Source organism: Artibeus jamaicensis, unplaced genomic scaffold (assembly GCF_021234435.1).
Source record: "Artibeus jamaicensis isolate MK-2021 breed Jamaican fruit bat unplaced genomic scaffold, CSHL_Jam_final contig_444, whole genome shotgun sequence".
NCBI lineage: Eukaryota > Metazoa > Chordata > Mammalia > Chiroptera > Phyllostomidae > Artibeus > Artibeus jamaicensis.
Window position 1 is genome coordinate 438,909 of NW_026521831.1, and position 19,149 is coordinate 458,057.

At 64.4% G+C, this 19,149-nt stretch overlaps 1 protein-coding gene across 1 annotated transcript in view; it reads left to right on the plus strand.

Moving 5' to 3' along the window:
• The first annotated feature begins 1,489 nt into the window (after positions 1–1,489).
• The window catches only part of AHNAK2 (AHNAK nucleoprotein 2), a 31,907-nt gene continuing 14,247 nt past the window's right edge, over positions 1,490–19,149 (plus strand). Inside the window, 11 exon segments of the mRNA XM_053666072.1 lie at positions 1,490–1,569; positions 15,062–15,120; positions 15,225–15,317; positions 15,695–15,796; positions 16,551–16,692; positions 16,939–17,123; positions 17,226–17,555; positions 18,392–18,763; positions 18,806–18,954; positions 18,956–19,075; positions 19,077–19,147. Of these exon segments, the coding sequence (XP_053522047.1) occupies positions 1,515–1,569; positions 15,062–15,120; positions 15,225–15,317; positions 15,695–15,796; positions 16,551–16,692; positions 16,939–17,123; positions 17,226–17,555; positions 18,392–18,763; positions 18,806–18,954; positions 18,956–19,075; positions 19,077–19,147 (1,678 nt within the window). The 5' untranslated portion in view covers positions 1,490–1,514.

Below are 19,149 nucleotides of genomic sequence, written 5' to 3' on the forward strand. Positions count from 1 at the left end.
CAGGCCAGCCAGGGCCCTGCTGGTCCAGTGCGCCCTGAGGCACCCAGGATGGTGTGCACCTGTGTGCACACCTACTTGTGTCCCAGCAGGTGTGTGCCTGTCGCAGGGTGCAAGGGGACATGTCCCAGTAGATCTGTGTGTGTGTGTCGGGGCAAGTGTGTGTGTGTGTGTCTCTGTGTGTGTCAAGCTCGAGAAGTTTGTGTGCGTGCCCATCTGTCCGTCCCCGCACCATTCCCTGCCAGCCCCAAGGAGTGGCCCCCCTGGTAGGTGGCTGTGATCCCCTGGGTCTATTCTGGCCCAGGCTCTCCACCCCCGCCCCAGCAGGACTGGCACCTACAAGGTGCCCTTACACCAGGCAGAGCCTCTGCTTACTCCCTGCTTCCCTGGAAACAGAACTCTCCCGGGCCTGCCTACTGCCCACCCACTCCCCCAGACTGTCCTGCCCCAGCTCTCACCAAGTCCCCTCTGCCAGCTTCTGAAACACCCCTCCTCCAGCGCCACCCTGGTCCAGCCCCCACACCCTTGAAGGTCTCCTGCCTTTAGCAGTTGCCCCAGGCACCGGGGTGGTCCTCACTCGGCCCCCACTGCCCCCAGCCCCACTGGGGTTTTCAGCGGGGCACCTGGCCTCCGGTCCTTCGTCCCCGTTCTCTGCACACACGCTCCTCCGTTGCCTCTGTCCAGAGCACTGTTCCGCTCTCCTGAGGCAGTAGCCTGCACTGCCCACCCTGGAAAGTCTGCCCCAGCCTTCCAGGACCTGCCCCCGCTCCAGGGCTGAACCTTGCAACCCAGGATTGAGCACTTCCAGACCGGAGCCCCCAGGGCAGGGGTCAAAGATCAGATCACAAGTCACAGCCTCCTTCCCCACTGCCCCCAAGGCCGCCCTCACCCAGGTTGTGACAACAAAGTCCCTCTCCGGACTAGGAGGTGAGACTTCGGGTGCGTGTCGCATCCTAAAACTTCAGCGCCGAGTCTGGAGACCCCTCCCTTACAGGGGTCCAAAGTCTACTCTCTAGACCCTGGGCAGCCGGGTCGGGGGCTCTGGGCGGGGCCAATTAGGGGCGTGGCTGGCCTGCCAGAAGGGGTGGGGCGGGGTCTGACTGCAGCTGGGACTTGCGCAGCCGGGTGGTCAAACCTAGGGGGCGTGGCCTGAGAGCACCGCCCGGGCCAGGCAGCGCAAGACCCTCCCTGGTGGAGGCGGGTCTTGGGCAAGGTCTGCTGATAGGGGGCGGGGCCTGAGACGAGGCAGCCAATAGGCTGAATGAGGCCGGCGGCACCACCCGCGCTCGCTCCGCAGTGGCCGGACGCGGGGTGGGCGGGCCTGGGCGGGGCCCGGGGGGTGGCTGAGTAGCTTGCTGCGGGCTCTGTCCGCAGTCCGAGGCTGGACCTCAGCGTCAGCGCAGGCTAGCAGAGGACCGGCGTGGCGCCAGCCTGCCTCCCGGCCGCCCGCACGCCGGACCTGGACCAGCGACTGGACGAGACGGGCCCCCGCCGGTCCGCACCGCTCAGCCGCCACAATGTGCGACTGCTTCCACATGGTGCTGCCCACCTGGCCTGGAGCCCCCGGCAGTGGTGCGCGTCCTCCCCGCCTGCAGCCCGCTCCCCTGGGGCGGGTGGGCTTCATGCAGGGGCGCGAGCCAGGCTGCGATGCTGGCCAGGGTGGGGGCACCTCGCGCGGACCGGCCCGCAGTGTCGCGCGCGTCTGTGTGCCTCGGGGGCTGCTCGGGTCTCTGCCTCCCTCCTCCTGCGCGAATGGCCTTTTACCTGTCCCTAGGCCTCCCACCCCTCATTTTGTCTCTCCAGGTCGCTGATTCATATCTGCCACTCACTCTGTCGCTCCCTGCCTCTTTCTCTGTCACTCACTGTCCATGTCTGTCTCTCCCTCTGTCACTGTTCCCCTGCTGCAACCCTCTGGAAAGTTGTCTTGTCCGTGGAGGGGGCCGCCTGGGGAGGGCCGCACGTGTGAGCGGGGTGTGAGGGTGGTGGGGCCCCAGGCATCTGACATCTTCTGGGGATGAGTGGAGTTGGAGCTGCTGGTCTTGGTCTAGGATGGCCAGGCTGGGCTGGTCTGGGTCCACTATTTGGCTACTGTGCGTCTGGGTCACCGAGTAGGTGGTGGCTGTGGTGGGAATGGACCTGAGGTCTGGGGCTTGGTGAGGGATCTGGGAGGGGTCAGAGCTCAGGCTGTAGCGCTCGTTGGGCGAGGGAAGGTGGGTGTTGCCCATGGGGCAGTATGCCTCCCTCTGTGCCTTTGGCCATAGAGTGAGAACCAGGTGCTCTATCATCTGGTTCCAGGGTATCTCAGCATCTAGGAGAGCAGGGTGGGGCAGGTGCAGTTCTTCCAGCTACGGGGTCTGTGACACAGGTCAGTAATGCAGCAGCCTGACCACACCCAGGACACCTGGCCAGCTGCCGGCTAGGGAGCTGGGGCCAAGCCGCACTGGCACAGGCTGGACCCCACTCCTTGGGGACAACAGATCGATGATGACAATGATGTTGCTGATGCACAGGGCAGGGCCCCTTAGCCAGGACACACCCCTCCTGTTCCCCGTTTGCCTGGGGAGCACTGAGGCCCAGCTGGCCTCCTGTTCAGGCCTCCCTCACCCTGTTGGGAGCCAAGGCGCCCTGGTTTCCCTGGACAGCCGCCAGGGGAATGATGGCCACTGTGGGGCGGTAGCCCCCAGCTCCCTCCTCTGACAGTGGCTGGCCCTGGCCCACGTTGAGGGATCCACCACATGGCAGGGAGAGGGGAGGGGCCTGAGACTCCCCCAGGCTGTAGGCCCTAAGGTCCATTTCACCCACCATCTGGCCTCGCCCTCTCTGTCTCAGAGGTCTGTGCTGGGTCCCTGCCCACATGTGAGACCCTTGTTCTCTGCTCGGCTTTGGTGGTTCTCTGGCCTCCTTGTGTCCAGCCTACAAGACTATCTGCCCTTAGGTGCCTAGGTCAGTGACTCCCGTGGGGTAGTGGTAGGACACCTGCTGCCTCAGAGCAGGGGTCTTGTCCAGCATATAGATTCCTGACCCCTTCACAGGAGGTGGAACATACATTCCCAGTAAGGGTCCTGGAGATTCAGTCCTGGCCTCTCCAGCCAAAATTTCTTCCTGGCAGGCCCGGAAGGGCTGCATGTCCTTGTCTTTCCACCCAGTCCAAGCCCGCCCTCCTGAGCCAGCCATACACATCCTCCCAGACCCCGGGAGAGCCCGTCTGCATCCTTGCCCAAGGCCCTGGGGAGGCAGTGCTGTCTTGTCCGGCCTGCGTGCAGAGGCTGCCCCCTGATGGCCGTGCAGAGAAATGCCCACGTAGGGATCCACCCAGCCTCACTGCCCAGGCCAGCTCCACACCCCTCTCCCACCCCACACTGTGTCCCCAGGTGACCCTCACACACTCCAGTGTAGGAAAAGAGCTCCAACTGGGCGCACCACCCCCATGCGGGGCACCAGCCACTTCACCCGGTGATGGGCCCCAGCTGTCACATCCCTTCCTATCCCAGGGACCACTGGTCCCTTCAAGAGGCACAACCCGGGCCTGTACAGCTAGGGAACTCCCTGACCTCGGGCCCGGCCCCTGTCTTACACTTGAGAGCCCCTGGCTTGGCCTGAGACCACTGGCCACACTGAGAAATGCCCACCAGGGCCAGGGAGGCTCCAGGTGCAACGCAGCAGTGCCAGAGGGGGTCTGGGCGGCTATGGGAGTGCCATAGCCCCTCCCGAGGGTACTGTGACGCCCCACCCTCTATATCCAGGTGGGCTGCCTCAGCACAGCCCTGCTCCGGGGCTGGGCTGCAAGCAGACGTGGGCAGGAGGTCATGTCTGTGAACAGGAGTGCCCACAGCTGCCCACAGCAGAGGTGGGGCAGGGAGGCAGAGTCCTGAAGTGTCCCTGGCCAGGGCGGGCACGGGGTGCGGGGAGGCAGCAGAGGTCACCCTGGCCCAGGTGCCATTCCTTCCCACACCTCAGTGAGGTGGTTCTCGAAGCCACTGCTGGTGAGCACACTTGCGTTCCTGACAGCACCCCCAGGTCTTTCCCTGGTGGGGAAACTGAGGCTGGACAGCCTGGCTCCTGCCCCCCATGCTGGGGTGGGGTCCAGGAGTGGACAGGCGGGTCACCCCATGCGCAGCGCCGGTCTGCGCCCGCGGTGGCCGGGCCTGCGGCAGGAAGGCCCCGGCGGCCTCATCTCCTTCGGCCCAAGCTCTTTGCTCCTGGGCCCAGGGAGGAGGTACCTCTTCCAGGAAGGCTCCTGGCGGCTGGGCCCGCTCCAGCCCTTCCCCAGGCTCTGACCCGCCCGTCTCCCCCCAACTCCGTGTTCCAGCTCAGCCCAGGGGTGGGGAAGTGCCAGAGAGGAGGCCCCTAGGCAGGTGGGGTGAGGCACTGGCCCTCTGGGGGCCCTGCCTTCACTTCAGGGGTGAAAAACCCAGATCTCCTCAGCTTGGCCCTCTGCCCAGGAGGAGGCTGACCCATTAGCCCAGAGCTAATGCGGGGGGTGCCATACCCTCCCGTCCATCTGTCTGAATTCCAAGGGGCCTGGGACTTGAGAGGTCATGCCCCAGGGAGCAGGGATTCACTATTGTCGGTCAGCTTCAATCAGCTTTGGCGGTGAGCGCAATCTCGGGTGTGTGGAGGAATCAGGGAGGACTCCCTGGAGGAAGGGTTGTCTGATGGGGATGGCAGCACTTACAAGAGGCCCGGGGAGGGTGTCAGCTGGGGGGCAGCAAGCGGCCTACCAGGTGGGTTGGGGGTGGGGTGGGGATTGAGAGGGGAGGGTACAGACTGTCAGAAGGGAGGGCTGTTTTGGGGGCATGAGGAAGCTCCAAAGGGTGTCAGGGCGGGTCCTGTGGGAAAGGCTGAGGCTGGTGGAGAAGACCGAGAGCTGAGGACTGAGGGCAGGGAGCTGGGATGAGCCCGGAGGGGCTGGGTGTGGAGGTGGTGAGAATGGCTGCCTCCCCAGACCCTCCTCCCCACTCCAAGGCTGCTGGGTATTTTGGCCAAGGGTCAGGTCGGAGCCTTCAGGGCATCTCTGCCTGCCCTGCCTGCCCCTCCAGCCTTCCCTTCGGTTTTTTTTTTTTTTTTTTTGGAAGCCACAGAGGCCGCGAGCCAAAGGCCTGCTTCACCGGGATGCATATTTAATAGTCAGAAGCATTTTGAAAATGGAAAAATGGACCTGGGCCCAGGAGCTGGAAGGTGAAGTGGGGTGAGGTGGGAGGTGGCACTTCCCCGGTGCCCGCTTCTCCACGGCCCTTGAGCTGGAAGCGGAGGAGACCCTGCTGACCCCGAGTGTCTGTGAGGAGTGGCCTTGGGCAGGCCCATCACCCAGGGGTGATGATGGGCCTGTGGCGGAGCTGCTAAGTCCAGGGAAGAAAGTGTCTGCCAGCCGTGCTCCTGCCTGGACATGGTGCCACAGGTTGGTGTCCACAGCCGAGCTCAGAGAGGAGTGGGCTGGGGACAGGACCCTGGTGGGGCCCTCACCTGGGCCTCGCCTACCCTGGGCACCATGGGTGGACGGGCTGGCTCAGGCCCAGTGTCTGCTGTCTAATGGTGTGTTTGGGTCCAGACTGTGGGCTCTGGGTGCTCTGCCTCACCCCCACACGGCTCCTCAGCCCTGCCTTCAAGGGTGGGAGAAAGACGGTGTCCCCAGGCAGGCAACAGACTGTGGGACCCTCAGGGGCGGCCCCCTTCCCAGCAGGCCTTGCTCCCAGGTCTCGCCAGCACCCGAGGGCTCCGTGTGACACATCCCCTGAGAATGCCTCGCTCAGGCCTGGCCCTCTTGCCAGCTGATTCACTATCAGCTGCCCCAGCCCTGCCCTCCCCTGCCCACAGCCGAGCTCCCGTGACTCTGCTCCGGAGCCCGAGGGCTGGGTGGCGCTGGGCTGCAGCTGCCCAGGCAGTGGACTCAGTGGGCTGGGGCGGGACAGTGGGATCTCAGGACCTGCCTGCCTCCCAGGCCTGGCCACGTGAAGCCGGGGTCAGGCAAGTGGAGTCCCTGGGAGTAGAGCAGGTGGGCAGGCCTTGCTCAGAGGCAGGTGCGAGCCTGTAGGACTGGAACCAGCTCAGGGTCTGGGTGTGAGGGGCGCCCCGACCTTTCCGGCCAGTGCCCCTACAGGTCCCAGTGGTCCTGACCTGGCGGTGGGGCACATTTCCAGCCTGAGCCTCCCTTCCTGCCCAGTGTGTCTGGGGAGGTCTGAGTCCCCACCCCTCCGTCAGCCCAAGAGAGCTGAGAGCACACAGCACCGGGCCAGGGCTGCTGGTGCCGGCCACCTGGGCCCTGGAGGGTCCAGGGCTGGAGCAGGGAGGGCAAGTGCACGTGCCCGAGACAGGAGTGGGCGTCGTGGGGCGAAGGGAGCACTGGGCTCTGGGCAGAGGTGTGCTTCCATCTGGCCTCCTGCGGTGGGGGCCTGGCCAAGACTGTCCCAGGGGAGCAGAGCCGGGGTCTCCGAGGCGCTGGGGTCCAGGAGACGGGGGCAGCGTAGACCGGCAAGGGCACCTGGGCCCAGGAGGAGGCCTGGTGACACCTCTCCGGCAACCGCCTCCCTGCTGAGTCAGCCCTGGGGCTGGACTGGTCCGGCAGGGCGGGCGGGGTGGGGGGCTGTCTGGGCCGTGGGAGTGGGGGGGTCATGGGCCGGCAGGCTTGGCGGGCTTTCCTCCCTCACTGTGAATGAAGTTGGTGGTGACCGTTATGTTTTTAGGGGTGGGGACGGCCAGGAGGGGTCTGGGCCGGCCCTTCTTCCAGTACTTCTGGTCCTGTCTGCCCACTGATGCCCCTGCCGGGAGCTGGAGCTTTAGCCCGGAGCCCCGAGTGGCCGGGGTCCCTTCCCTGCAGCTTACCCATCCCCTTTGCTCCTGGCTTCTTGCGTCCAGCTGAGGGCCCAGTTCCAGCATCTCCCTTTGGTGCCTGCTGACCCCAGCTGCCCAGCAGCCCCCTGCCTGCAGCCACCATCTCTGGTCCCGGCCTGGTGGGTCAAGGCCCAGGCCCTCCCCTTGCTGCCATCCAGCCCCGGCTGGGCCCCTCAGCGTGCCGGCTTGCCCCGCAACCTGCCTGTGGGCCCCACCCACAGGGCTGCGGGGGCGCAGGGCGGGGTGGCCCTGGGATCCTGCAGGTGCGCACAGAACGCATCCGTCTTGCCCAGGCCTGCTGGGCCGTGTCAGCACTCCCAGACCTGGGAGGGGCCTGCGTGCCTGGGGCGGGGGCTGAGTCCCGGAGGATGGCATGGAGAGGTGACAGGAGGTGGCAGGCCAGGCAGGCCGAGCCCTGGGGAGCCCAGGCCTGGGGTCTTCAGACTCAGGGGTGGGCTCCTCAACCACCACTTACACGCAGGTTCAACATGCAGGGTCTTGGGCCCACCGATGCGGCACTGTGAGTGGGAGGGGCTGCCGCGTTTGTCCCCAGAGAGCTGCAGGGGTCGGGCAGGTGGTGGCCCCGGGCAGGGGTGTCAGCAGAGCCTGAGCGGCCCTCTTGCCAAGCGGGGTTCTGTGCCTGTGTGAGGTCCCCCACAGGGAAACTGAGGCAGGGGGCTTGTGTGCAGCCTGGCTGGAGGGTCCTGTCTGACCTCTGAGTCTGTACACACGGCAGGACTGGACCGGACTGGACTGGACCACACTGGGCAACACCGGACTGGGCGGGGCCCAGTGGGTGGCGGTGACTCAGACGTGCCCCGTGCTGGGCCCTGTTTCCTTCCCCCAGTCAGCTGCGCAGGCTGGGGGGGAGGGCTGACGTTAGGGGAGGGGCTTGCCCAGGCTTCCAGAAACCGTGGAGGAGAGGCTTGGATCCATTCGACTGGGAGGGGGCAGCCCACTCCCTGCAGTGGGCCAGGGCCAGCCTGGGAGGAGGCCTGAGGGTGGGGCAGCGAAGGGAGGCGTCGGGTGAGCCTGGAGCCTGGGACCTTCACTGCTGGGCCAGTTGGGAGGACTCGGCCTCGGTAAGCGGCTGCAGTTGTCTTCGGGGCCCACTTCTGCCCCGGCCCCAGCCCCCTTCCCGGGCTCAGCCCTGGGCCCTGCAGGCCTGTGGGGGCTGGGTGGGGCCTTGGGGGCCCGGAGGCATAGCTGGGCTGGGCTGGGCACCCCCCTGCCCCTCTGCCCAGCCCCAGCCCCCACTGAGGTTGGAGGGGTAGACGAGTCAGGTCGGCAGCCCGGGACGAGTATCCCCAAGGACCATGTGATCTGGAGGGGGCTCCTCAGACGATGGTCCTTGTCTGGTATGCCGGGGACCCTGGGGGTGTGGGGCCCATTCGAGCAAGCCCAGACCTGCTCCCCTGCGGGGCCAGGTGGGTTGTGGGGCCTGCGGTGGCCAGCCAACCCATCGGGGGTCACACTGGTTCCATCTGGTTGGACAGCAGTGTGGGGCCGCTCCTTTTGGCCACTGGGCCCCTTGGAGTTGGTAGGCTGGTGTGTCCTGTGCTTCATTTTCTCCAGGTGCTGCAGGAGGGGCACTGGGCCCGCCTGCCGCCCCCCTCAGCACTTGGGACTTGGGACTTGGGACAAGGCGCCTTCAGGCCAGGCAGCCTTGCCTCCTCCCGGGAGCCCTGCCCGCTCCTCTCCGTTCTCTGCGCACCTGCTTCCGGCACTAGCACCTGCAGCTGTGTGCTGAGGTCTGAGTGCTGGGTGAGCACTGTGTTCCGGGGAGCAGGCCGTGGCCAGAGCAATGGGGGGGGGGGCAGGTGGGTCTGTGAGTTGGCAGAGGCAACGGGGAGTGAGAAGTGCAGAGTTGGGGGGCCCGGGCCTGGGGCTGCTGCAGCGGCGAGGACTGCCGAGGCAGCTGGCCCAGGCTCAGGGAGGCCCTGAGCCACGCCGGGCAGCAGCAGGGGCACTGTGGAGAGGATGGCCTGGGAGGACCATGGGGGGGACCCAGGCTGGTTCCGGGCCATCCTGGGGGCTCAGCTGGAGCCTGGAAGCCTCCCGACAGCTATCTTGAGAAGCATCGGCAACCTCAGGAGGGGTGGGCGGGCCCCGGGCTGGCTGCCGGCCACTGCCACTTCTGGAAGTTGGAAGGTCTCCTGACGAGTCATCCAGGAGGTGAGGCCTGAATCCTGCCTGGGCTGCCAGCCTGAGAGCTGTGTCCCTAAGGGCGAGCCTGCCCAGGGCTCCACTCTCCCCACAGCTTGGCCCACTGGGCACTGGGTGCCAGGCCCAGCCACGCTTGTCCCTGAACACCCTGCAGATTTCTCAGGCCACCATCTGGGCCCCCCAGGCAGCTTTTCTCTAGGGCAGTCTCTCGGTCCCCAGTCCCATCACTGCCCTGGTGACATGCAAATGCATCCAACCTCACCTGCGCTGGCCACACCTGGACCCCCTGCAGGTGGCTGTTCAGATGCAAAGTTGGTTTTTGTTTAAGCAAAATTGCCCCCCCAAAACAGAACTCCCACGTGGCTGGTGCTGATGCTGGTAAGGGTCCCCAGCTGGGTCTGGAGTCCTATGGGCAAGTCATCCTGTCCCCTTCACCGGGTCCCTGAATGCCTCAGCTTTGCCCCCTCCCCCCGAGAAGACTCCCGTTCCTGGGAGTGCAACTTTCGGGCTGAAGTAGTGCCTGCCCCCCATTCGCCCCAGTCCCTCCTGCCCCATAGTTTGCGGCCCGGCCAGCTGCCGTGTGAGGCTGTGGAGGATAGGTGCTGGGGCCGGCCCCGAGCCGTGGGGAAGAGGGGAACGGCTTTTGGAACCTGGTTCGGTGGGTCCCCTCTCCGTCCTCCTCTGAAATGTGGGGCTTTGGCAAGCTTATTATTATGCGTCATTGTTTGAGGTGCACGCTGGGGCCAGGCTGTCTACAGAGCATGTCTGTGGGGCCACAGGCCCGGGGACAGGGCTGGGCCAGGTGCACTGACGGGATGCCTCCACTGCTCTGGGGACTGCGGGGTGGCCCCTCAGGACAGGGGACTGGCAGCACGATGCTCTGAGGGTCCTGGGAGCCTCCTTGCCCCCTGCCCCTGGGAGCCAGGTTGGAGCCGGCACAGCAGCCTTGCCCTCGTAGGCAGGATTTCCTCCTTCCTGTTTGTGTGCCCCTGGCCAGGCCGGGGCTCTCCTGGAGGGGCACAGGGGTACGCAGGGCCTGAAACGACAGCCAGGCAACTTCCCAGGGCCATGGTCTCCCCAGCCCGCTCTTCCTCCCCGTGGTGGTGGGCTCGGCCAGCTGAGGGGTGGCTGGAGCAGCCGAGCTTCCCCTGCCGCACGCAGGTTCAAAGCCCGGCTCGCCCCACCTCTCTCACCCGCCCTTGTCACCCACGAGACTCCTCCAAGCAGGCTGGGGATAGAGCCTCTCAGGGTCTGGGGTCCCTGCCTGGCTCGGGGGCCCTTCCACTACGTTGCCCCTGGAAAGGCCACCTCCTCAGCACCCAGCTCGAAACCCTGCTTGCTGGCCCGCCCTCTCCCTGCCCAGGGTCCCAGAGCCCCTCCCCGCCGTGCTGATGCTGCCCCCGCAGCGCCATGCCTGTCTGCCTGCCCAGGAGGGCGGCTACTGGCCCTTGTTTTGTTGTGACTCAGAGTCTCACTGCGGAGGCTGAGGGAGGGGAGGCTGGGTTTCTGGCTGGCCTGGAGCCACCCCTCTGTGAGGGCTGCCTGCGCCCTAGGCCAGCCAGACCCTCCACTGCCCTGGCCCAGGCTGGCCCCCCGGGCAAGCAGCTTCCCCTCTGCCAGCCTTAGTTGCCTCATTCCTGATTCACAGTGCCCTCATTTTGGGGAAGGGGTGAGGATCTGGGCAGAATGGGAAGGGAAACCAAGGCCAGGGAGAGTGGGACCCACTGCCAGGGTGGAAGTGACTCCTCAGGAAAGGGCTCTAGTCCCCACCTCTCCCTCCCTGGAGGCTGGAATCAAGGTCAGTTGGCTCTGCTGCCCTGAGCTGCCCCTCACAAGACGGCTTCGCCACTGCACACCTTCCCATTCCGCCCACCCCCCACCTGCCCCTCTCCCCGCACCACCTGCTCCTTTGCACGGCCCCCTCTGGTTCTTCCGGTGGGCAGAGTAGCCCTCGGACATCTATGGGGAAACTGAGGCTCAAGAGAGGAAATGGGCTTGCTCAAGGTCACAGAGCAAATCGTCCGGAGAGCAGCGGCCAAACCTGGACTCCCGCCAGGACTGGCCTGCTCCATCCGCGGCCTGGGGACAGGGCCGGGTGCAGCAGCACCCCCACCCCGCCCCCCTCCCGTGCTGGAGCCCAGGAGTCACCAGCAACGGGGGTACCGGGGCTGGAGAGAGGTCCCTGCGGTTTCCTTCAGCGTTCAGAGCCGCTCGGGGCAGGGCTGGGCCCGGTGCGCGGAAGATTTCAGATAAAGGGTTTGATTGTCGGGTCGTCCAGAGCTCTTCCGATTGTTTTCCCTGCCGGGTTGGCAGGGTGTTTCTCGAGGAATATGTCCAACTTCTCTAAATGTTCAGACTTATTGGCCCAACGTCTATGATTTCCTCACTTCAGTTTTATGTAGGATTGAGTTTTTTTTCCTTGAAAAGGGGCACAAGCCCCAAGTGTGCGGTGTTTTCCCAAAGTTTACACGCCAGTGAAGGCGGCGCCCGGATTGGACCCTCACCGCCGGCCCCGCCCCCGCCGTCTCCGCCCGCGCTTCCCCTGGTTGCGGCTGTTCAGGTGCCTCGCCCTGCGTGATTCCGCCGGACGAGCATCCAGCGCTGCGCCCGTCCCACCGGTGATGGACATCTCAGCCTTCTCATTTCTGAAATAGTGCTCGGAGGGCATTTTTGTGCCCATCTCTTGGCGATCTAGCGCCTGACTTCCTGCAAAGCCGGGCGTGGTGCTGCGGAGCCGCAGGCGGCTCTCGCGAGACTGCCAGGCCCATGCAGAGCCAGGGCCTGCTCCGCCCAGCCCGCAGCGCGGCGCGGGACGGGGCTGCGTACCTCTCGGGGTCAGCTGGCCGGTGGGGCCCTCCTGGTGACTTAGTTGCTTTTCGGAAGTTTCCTTGCCCATTTTGCTGTTGGGTTCCCGTCTTTTGCTTTCAGTGGGCAGGGTTCTTTGCGCGTTCGTGTCAGAGGTCATTCGGGGTCTGTCGCGCGTCTCTCCTCCAGGCCCGCGGTGTGACTCGACGTCCTCCGTCGACCTAGCCTCTGCACTTCACGTCCTCTGCCGGCTCCTCTAGACACTTCTGGTGTCCTGGTTAAGAATTGTTCCATTTATCTCCTGGAAGCATGACAGTTATGCCATTGGCCTCGGCTCTCCAGCGCACAGGGAATGTGCCCTTTCCAGGACCGAGGGGGGGCCGACATGGAGCCAACAGGGACGTTTTTAATTTGGAGACCAGGGCACCCAGCAGCAGTGACAGAAGGGTCCTCCGTCTCCTGGAGCTGGCGTCTGTCTGCACACACTTCTGGGATCCTGGTTCTGTCCCGTCGGTTTTCCTTCCCGGTTCACTTTCGCCTGGGGGTGCCGACCATCTTTCCTGTGCTTATTGGTCCAGCTTTGGGGTCCTGTTTGTTCAAATCTTCTGCCCACTTTTAACTGAGTGTTTTATCTTTTTCTACTGAGCTGCAGTTCAGCTGACCCCAGACAGATACATCGGTTGCCTTTTCATTCCCTTCAAAATGCTTTTCCATACCAGCAGGCGGCTCCCCACGGGTTAGATTAGAGCATCGTCCCAGGGCTGCAGGTTCAACCCCCGGTCAGGGCACATCTGAGCATCAGCCAATGAATGCCTGGGTGGAGCATTAAATCCGTGTTTCTCTCTCGCCCTCTCTCTAAAATCAATCGATAGAAATGTTTAAGAAAAGAATGGCGCTCCAGACCACAGGTATTTAATTAGGATGAAATATAGCATCACATTTTCTTTTATGATTCACACCTTGTGTATCCTACCTAAAAACGCTTTGCCTCCTCCAAGTGGCAAGGAATTTCTCCCATGTTTCCTTCTGGTTTTAGAGTTTTAGGTTTCACACTTAGCTCTGTGATTCATCCTGAGTTAGAGTTCATGTGCCGTGAGGTGAGGTTCCTGGTGCCCCTGCCCCCCACGACCCACAGAGAAACAGCCGGTCTGCCCGGAACCACTGTGGGAAAACGTGGCGTCTTCCTTTGGAAGTAACTTGGCTGCATGTCCAAGCCGAGTGGGCACGTGAAACGGGACCATCCTGGGCCTTCCAGCCTCCTCTTCCTGTTTCTCGGGCCTGTGTCGGCCCCACTGGGGGCAGAGAAGACACCGGCTGTGATTTAAACTATCGCACACGTTATGGAAGCATTTGAAAGGAGCCAGCGTGTGTGGTCTGCCTTGGGGACGGCCTCAGGTGCACTTAGAAGGACCGTGGGTCCTGCCACACCAGGTAGCACGGTCCGCAGCAGCTTGCTGGCCGGTGGCAGGCTGAGCATTGCCACCTGTCCTGTTCTGTGAGGCCACAGTCACCAAGCGGGTTGGCAGGCCTGCTGCTGGAGCTGTGGGCCTGCCAGTTCGTCCCTCTACCTTCCCTGCAGGTGTCCGCAGATTCAGGTGTATGTTGAGGTCACCAGGAGCAGGGGCCTGCTGGTCGGCCCACCTGGTGTGCAGTGGGGGTGCAGCCTGGTGGCCCCAGGCCCCCCACCTGAGGCAGCGCCTGCTTAATTCTGGTAAAATACAGAAACTTGGGCCTGACACACCCCTGTCCTTTCTGCTGGATGGTCACAGCCACCACATCCCTGCACATTGTGACACCAGTGTCACAATTTTTGCCTCCAGAGGGCGGCTGGCAGGCGCCGGCCTGTGTGTGTTTGGTGGGTCCGGTGTCGCAGGGGCGCGGCCACGCTCCACCCGCGTGTTGTCCGCAGCCACCACCCTGCACGGCCCAAGAGCTAGGACGGCGATCACAGGTCTCAGATGCCCGCAGCCCAGCCCTACGAGAAGTTTGCCACCCCCAGCTGCGCAAGGTCTCGAGTTTCTTCAGGGAGTTCGAGGGCAGAGTGTGGAAACTGCATTTCTGTGGAGGCCACGTGAGCCGCTCTCCCCACGCTCCACACCGGCCCTTGGGTTTGCGTCCGTGTGTGGAGCCCGCCGCTTTGCTGCGGCATTTCGGGCGGGGCTGCTCCGCTGCCCCCCCGCCCCCGGGTCGCCCTGTCTGCCGACATCTGTGCTCTTCGCCTTTATTTTTGAAGGACGGTTTGCTGCGGAATTCGAGGGTCACGGCGTTTTCCTTTCCACCGTTTGAACAGATCCTTTCGCTCTCTCCCTGCTCCGGGGTGTCGGCTCTGCGTGGTCCTTGTGCCCTCGATGTTGTGGCCAGGTCATTTCCTTCCAGTGGCTTCTGCCATTCTCTCCGCCCCGTGAGCGCTCGGCTGTGCTGGGCCCGGCCTGCGTGCCTCTGTGTTTGTCCTGCTGCAGTTTGCTGGGTTCCGAGGACTGCGGGCTTTCTTAGCCGTCACATCCTCAGACGTGCTGCTGCGCTTCCCCCTCCTTCCCTGCGGGTCCCCCCCTCCGCACACACGCAGAGCTGGGCCCCGAAGGCGCCCGTCTGTGTTCCTCCGTCCTGCGGCGGGTTCACCTGCACTGACCAACGCCTGTTGCTTTCTCCTCGCGTCCGTCTCAACCCTGCTGTTGAGTCCCTGCAGTGAACTTCCTGCTCCTGAATGCTCGCTTGTTGTTCTTTTTACAAATGTAAATTTTATTTCCTCATGACCATCTTCCTTCATCAATGCCGTATATTTTCCAGCAATTCTTCAAGCATGGTTTCCTTTCACTTCTGGACAAGTTTACGGTAATCGCTGTGGGGTCTCTTCTAAATGCTGCATCGGTGGGCATTCAGGGACAGCTCTGTCCCCAGCTTTGCTCCTCGGGTGGGTCCCGCTGTCTCGTTTCTTTGCGTGTGTGGATTTCTGTCAAATGCCGGACGTCATGGGCTCCACGTTGCAGCTACTCTGGATTCGGAGTCCCCTCGGACTGACTATCACCGTGTTCATGTTCGGTGACTTTCTGGGACTCAGTCCTCGGGGGCTGTCCCTTGGTCTGAGCTCTCCTGTCCTGCAGCCCCGTGACCTGCAGTCACAGCCTCGGGCCCAGTGGCTGTGGGTCTACTTTGCAGGTGGCCTCAGGCTCAGCGACCCTACGAGGTGACTCCACCCCCACAGCCTCTGTGCCCCCTGGGCCCACCAACCGGAGCTGCGGCCCTGACTCTTCCTCTCTCTCCACAGTGTCCGGCCGCCAGCTGCAGCCTGGGTTGCCAGACACGGACCCGGAGGACGACCCCTCTGTGAGTGAGGCCCCGGGGAGCGCGGCCCCCCAAACCCCACCCCTTCCCGCGGGTCTGGGCCAGCCCTGTGCAGCTGAGGTGACCCTTTTCTCTACTCCTGCCAGGTGACTGAGGGGCCCGCGGACGAGATCATCCGGCCACGGCCACAGGGGTCCTCGCCTGTCTATGAATGCGTGACGGAGGGCTTTGGACGCCCGGTGAGCCTGCTGGACAGAGACCCACGGGCGGAGGGCAGGCTTGGGTGTGGGCCCCCGGGGACACCTCTCCTGCTGTGTCGCCCTGTGTGGGCAGCCCCACTAGCCACCGCGATGCCCCACGGGCCCTGCTCTCTGACTCCGCCCCCTCACTTCACGTGCCCGTTCGTGTGCCCGTTCGTGTGCCCACCTGTGGAGAGGGGCCTGCCGTCTCCATGTGGCGGATGCAGGCGGTGTCCCCGCAGCTGAGGATGCCTGTCTGCACACAGCTCCCCCGGGGGTCTGGGGTCTGGGCCTCTACGTGGGGCTTCCTGGCCTCCCGGCGTCCCTCCCGTGCCCTGGCCTGGGCAGACGGGTGACCCCGGTGTCTGTGGCTGTAGGAAGACACACCCGGCAGGCGAGCCCCCTCGGGGAGACGCAGGTCCTGGTGGAAGTGGGATTCTGGGGACTCCCGGACGTTTTCCAGGATGAGTCACGCAGAGGTGGGTGAGGCGGGAGTGGAGGGTGGGGGGTGAACCCTGCACGAGGGCTGTGGCGGGGCGGGAAGGAGGGGTAGGGGGCATGGCAGCGTGCTCCTGTGCCCTGTGGCTGGCCCCTGTCCCCCTCGTCAGGCCTGGGGCTCAGGGGCTCCCGAAGGCCAGTCCAGGCCTCCCCACAGCCCAGCACCCCATGGCGAAGGGCCGGACTCTGGCCAGAGGACCCCGGTGCGCAGGCCCGGCTGCACATGGGTGGCCAGGCAGCGCCCGAGTCTGTGGCTCCTGGCGACGTGGGCACTGCCCCTTGAGGCCTGTTCTGTCGTCAGCAGCAGAGGGCAGGTCTCCAGCCCTGCCGGCTGCGCCATGGGCTTCATTTGCTTCAGCGTTTGTGACCCTGTGTGGCTTGAGCACCAGCTGCCTTATGGGCAAGCAGAGCTTGGAGAATGACCGGAGCGAGATGGAGGAGGCTCGGACCACCGGGGCGGAGGGGCCTCTCCCCTTCGTGGCCGGGCCCTCTGGGTCTGGACGGCTGTGGACAGGCTGCTCCCAAGTCCTGGCAGGTGGGGGTGGAGGCAGGAAAAGGCCGTTCCCACCGGAGGCGGGTGGAGCTGCCTGCCTGGTGGGGCTTCTCCTTTGTCGCTGGGCGACGGGCAGGACCTGGGGGCTCTGTCCTCCGGGGAGGGAGCCTCAGCACTGAGCCCACGCTGGGACATGCATGTGCTCACTGAGGCGCTGGCACGCTTCTGCTCTGTCCGTGCAGGAGGCGACAGAGGTGACGCTGAAGACCGAGGCAGAGGCCGGTGTCAGCGGCTACAGTGTCACAGGTGGCGGGGACCAGGGCATCTTCGTGAAGCAAGTGCTGCCGGGCTCCTCGGCTGCCAGGCTCTTCAGCCTGAGAGAAGGTGCCACGGCTGCCCCGTCCCCGGGGCCCCCCTGGTTCCCCTGGTCCCCACGGTCCCTGTCCGGAGAAGGGCCGGCCCTGCTGGGTGTTCTCACCTGTTGCCTGGGAGGGGCCCTCCCGCCAAAGCTCCATGGAGGGAGGGGCTGGGCAGCGAGGCGGGCTCCTCCCTGTGCCGGGCCCCAGCAGGACCCTTCTCTGTGCAAGGGGGTCAGAGAGCTGAGCCCGCGGCCACTCTGTGCTTTTCCAGGGGACCAGCTGCTCAGTGCCACCATTTTCTTTGACAATATCAGCTATGAGGATGCTCTCAAAATCCTCCAGTACTCGGAGCCGTACAAGGTCCAACTCAAGGTCAAGCGGCAACTTCCTCTCGGTGGGGACGGCGAGCAGGCTCGCAGTGCCACTCGGCACGCCCCGAAGCTCACGGAGAAGCAGGTGCGGCTGCCGCGGCCCCCGGGTCCGGGCCAGGATGCCCCCGCACCCAGGCCCCGGCCGCCACGTGCTGGTTCCCACAGGCACCCTCTCCGTGTGTTTCAGGACTTGGATGTGGCCTGCGGGAGCACAGACACCCCTGTGAAGACGCTGGAGGCAGATGGAGACCAGGAGAGACTCATCTCCAGGCCCAGGGAGGGCCGAGGCCGGCATTCCCGGGGGGAGAGGCTCTCCTGGCCCAAATTCCAAGCCATAAAGACCAAGCGAGGGCCCCGGAGGTCACGCAGCTCCTCCGAGGCCTATGAGAAGGGCAAGACCATGGACACATCCCCCACGAGCTCAGACGCTGAGGCCCGGTTCCCAGCAGAGGAGCAGGAACAGGGACCAGGGCCGGGCAGCCGGCGGAGGAGAAGGCTCCTGGACCTGCAGTTCAAGGTGGGCTCAGAGGTGGGGCCACCATGGGTGGGGCACCTGACAGAGGGGCCCAAGGCGGGGCTTTCCAGACCAGGGACCTGGAGGGGGCAGGGTCCTGGGATGACATCCTGCAGGACCCGAGGGCCGTTGCTCACGGCAGGGGAGCAGCCAGGTGGAGAGACACCCAGGAAGGGACACGCCCCCCACAGGCAGCCACCCCCAGAGCTAACGCAGAGCCTGGGGCGTGGGGCCGGCATGGACCCCAGACGCCAAACATTGGCACAGGAGCGAAAGGTCCCGGAGCAGCTTGTGCCATAAGGGGAACCCAGAAAGGCACAAGCTCCCGACAGGGCAGGGTGTCCCACAAAAAGGGAGGGAGCACAGGGGCGCAAAACTAGGGTGGAAGGCCATCCCTGCAAGAGGCTGCAGTGGCAGGTGACGCAGAGCCATCCGCTTGAGGCCCACATCCAAATGCCAACACAAGGAACCCAAACTTGACTTTTTCTGGAAAGCTGCTGGGGACAGCAGCAGGAGGATGGCCCTTGAGCAGGACCCAGGCAGGGTAGGGCAGGTGACAGAGCCCAGGGAGCAGGGACAAGAGCCCATAGACATAGAGGGACAGGGTCTCTGGAGTGTGTCTAGCACTCGGGAAGAGCAAGAGCAGAGAAGGACAGCCCAGGACTGAGACAGGAACACAAGGAAGAGGGCCAAGAAAGGGACCGAAACAGGGAAGTCACACGACACAGGACAGCCATTCGGGCGGTCGCTCACGTTCAAGGCAAGTGAAGTGCAAGGACACAAGGACAGAAAACAGACACAAAGACAGAACCACAACTCTCACCATTCTCCCATTGCAGAGGGACGCACAAGGCAGCTATGGAGACGACGGCAAAGTCCGGACAAGAATTCGAAAACAGCTCATTGCCAAGGAACTGGAAGGAACAAGGGAGAGGGAAACAAGTGCCAAGGACACAGAGTTGGAAACCAGGGAACGGAGGTTCAAGATGCCCAAGTTCAAGATGCCGTCCTTCGGCGTGTCGGCCTCAGGCAAGCCCGCCGAGGCCTCGCTGGACGTGTCCCTGCCCTCCGTGCAGGCCGAGGTCAAGACCAGTGACATCAGCGTCGAGCTGCCCTCTGCCGAAGTGGACGTGAAGACAGGCGAGCTGGGTGTGAAGCTGCCAGAGGGCCACCTGCCCAAGGTGCAGATGCCCAGCATCAAGATGCCCAAGGTGGACTTCAGAGGCCCGCAGGTGGACATCAAGGGCCCCCAGGTGGACCTGAAGGGCCCGAAACTGGACGTGAAGGGCGCCAAAGGCCAGGTGACCGTCCCCGAGGTGGAGGTGCCGCTGCCCGGCGTGGAGGTGGACCTGCAGGCGCCTGGCGCCAAGCTGGAGGCCGACCTGGGCGCCGCCGACAAGGAGGGGGGCCAGCAAGTTCAAGATGCCCAAGTTCAAGATGCCGTCCTTCGGCGTGTCGGCCTCAGGCAAGCCCGCCGAGGCCTCGCTGGACGTGTCCCTGCCCTCCGTGCAGGCCGAGGTCAAGAGAGCCCAGTGACATCAGCGTCGAGCTGCCCTCTGCCGAAGTGGACGTGAAGACAGGCGAGCTGGGTGTGAAG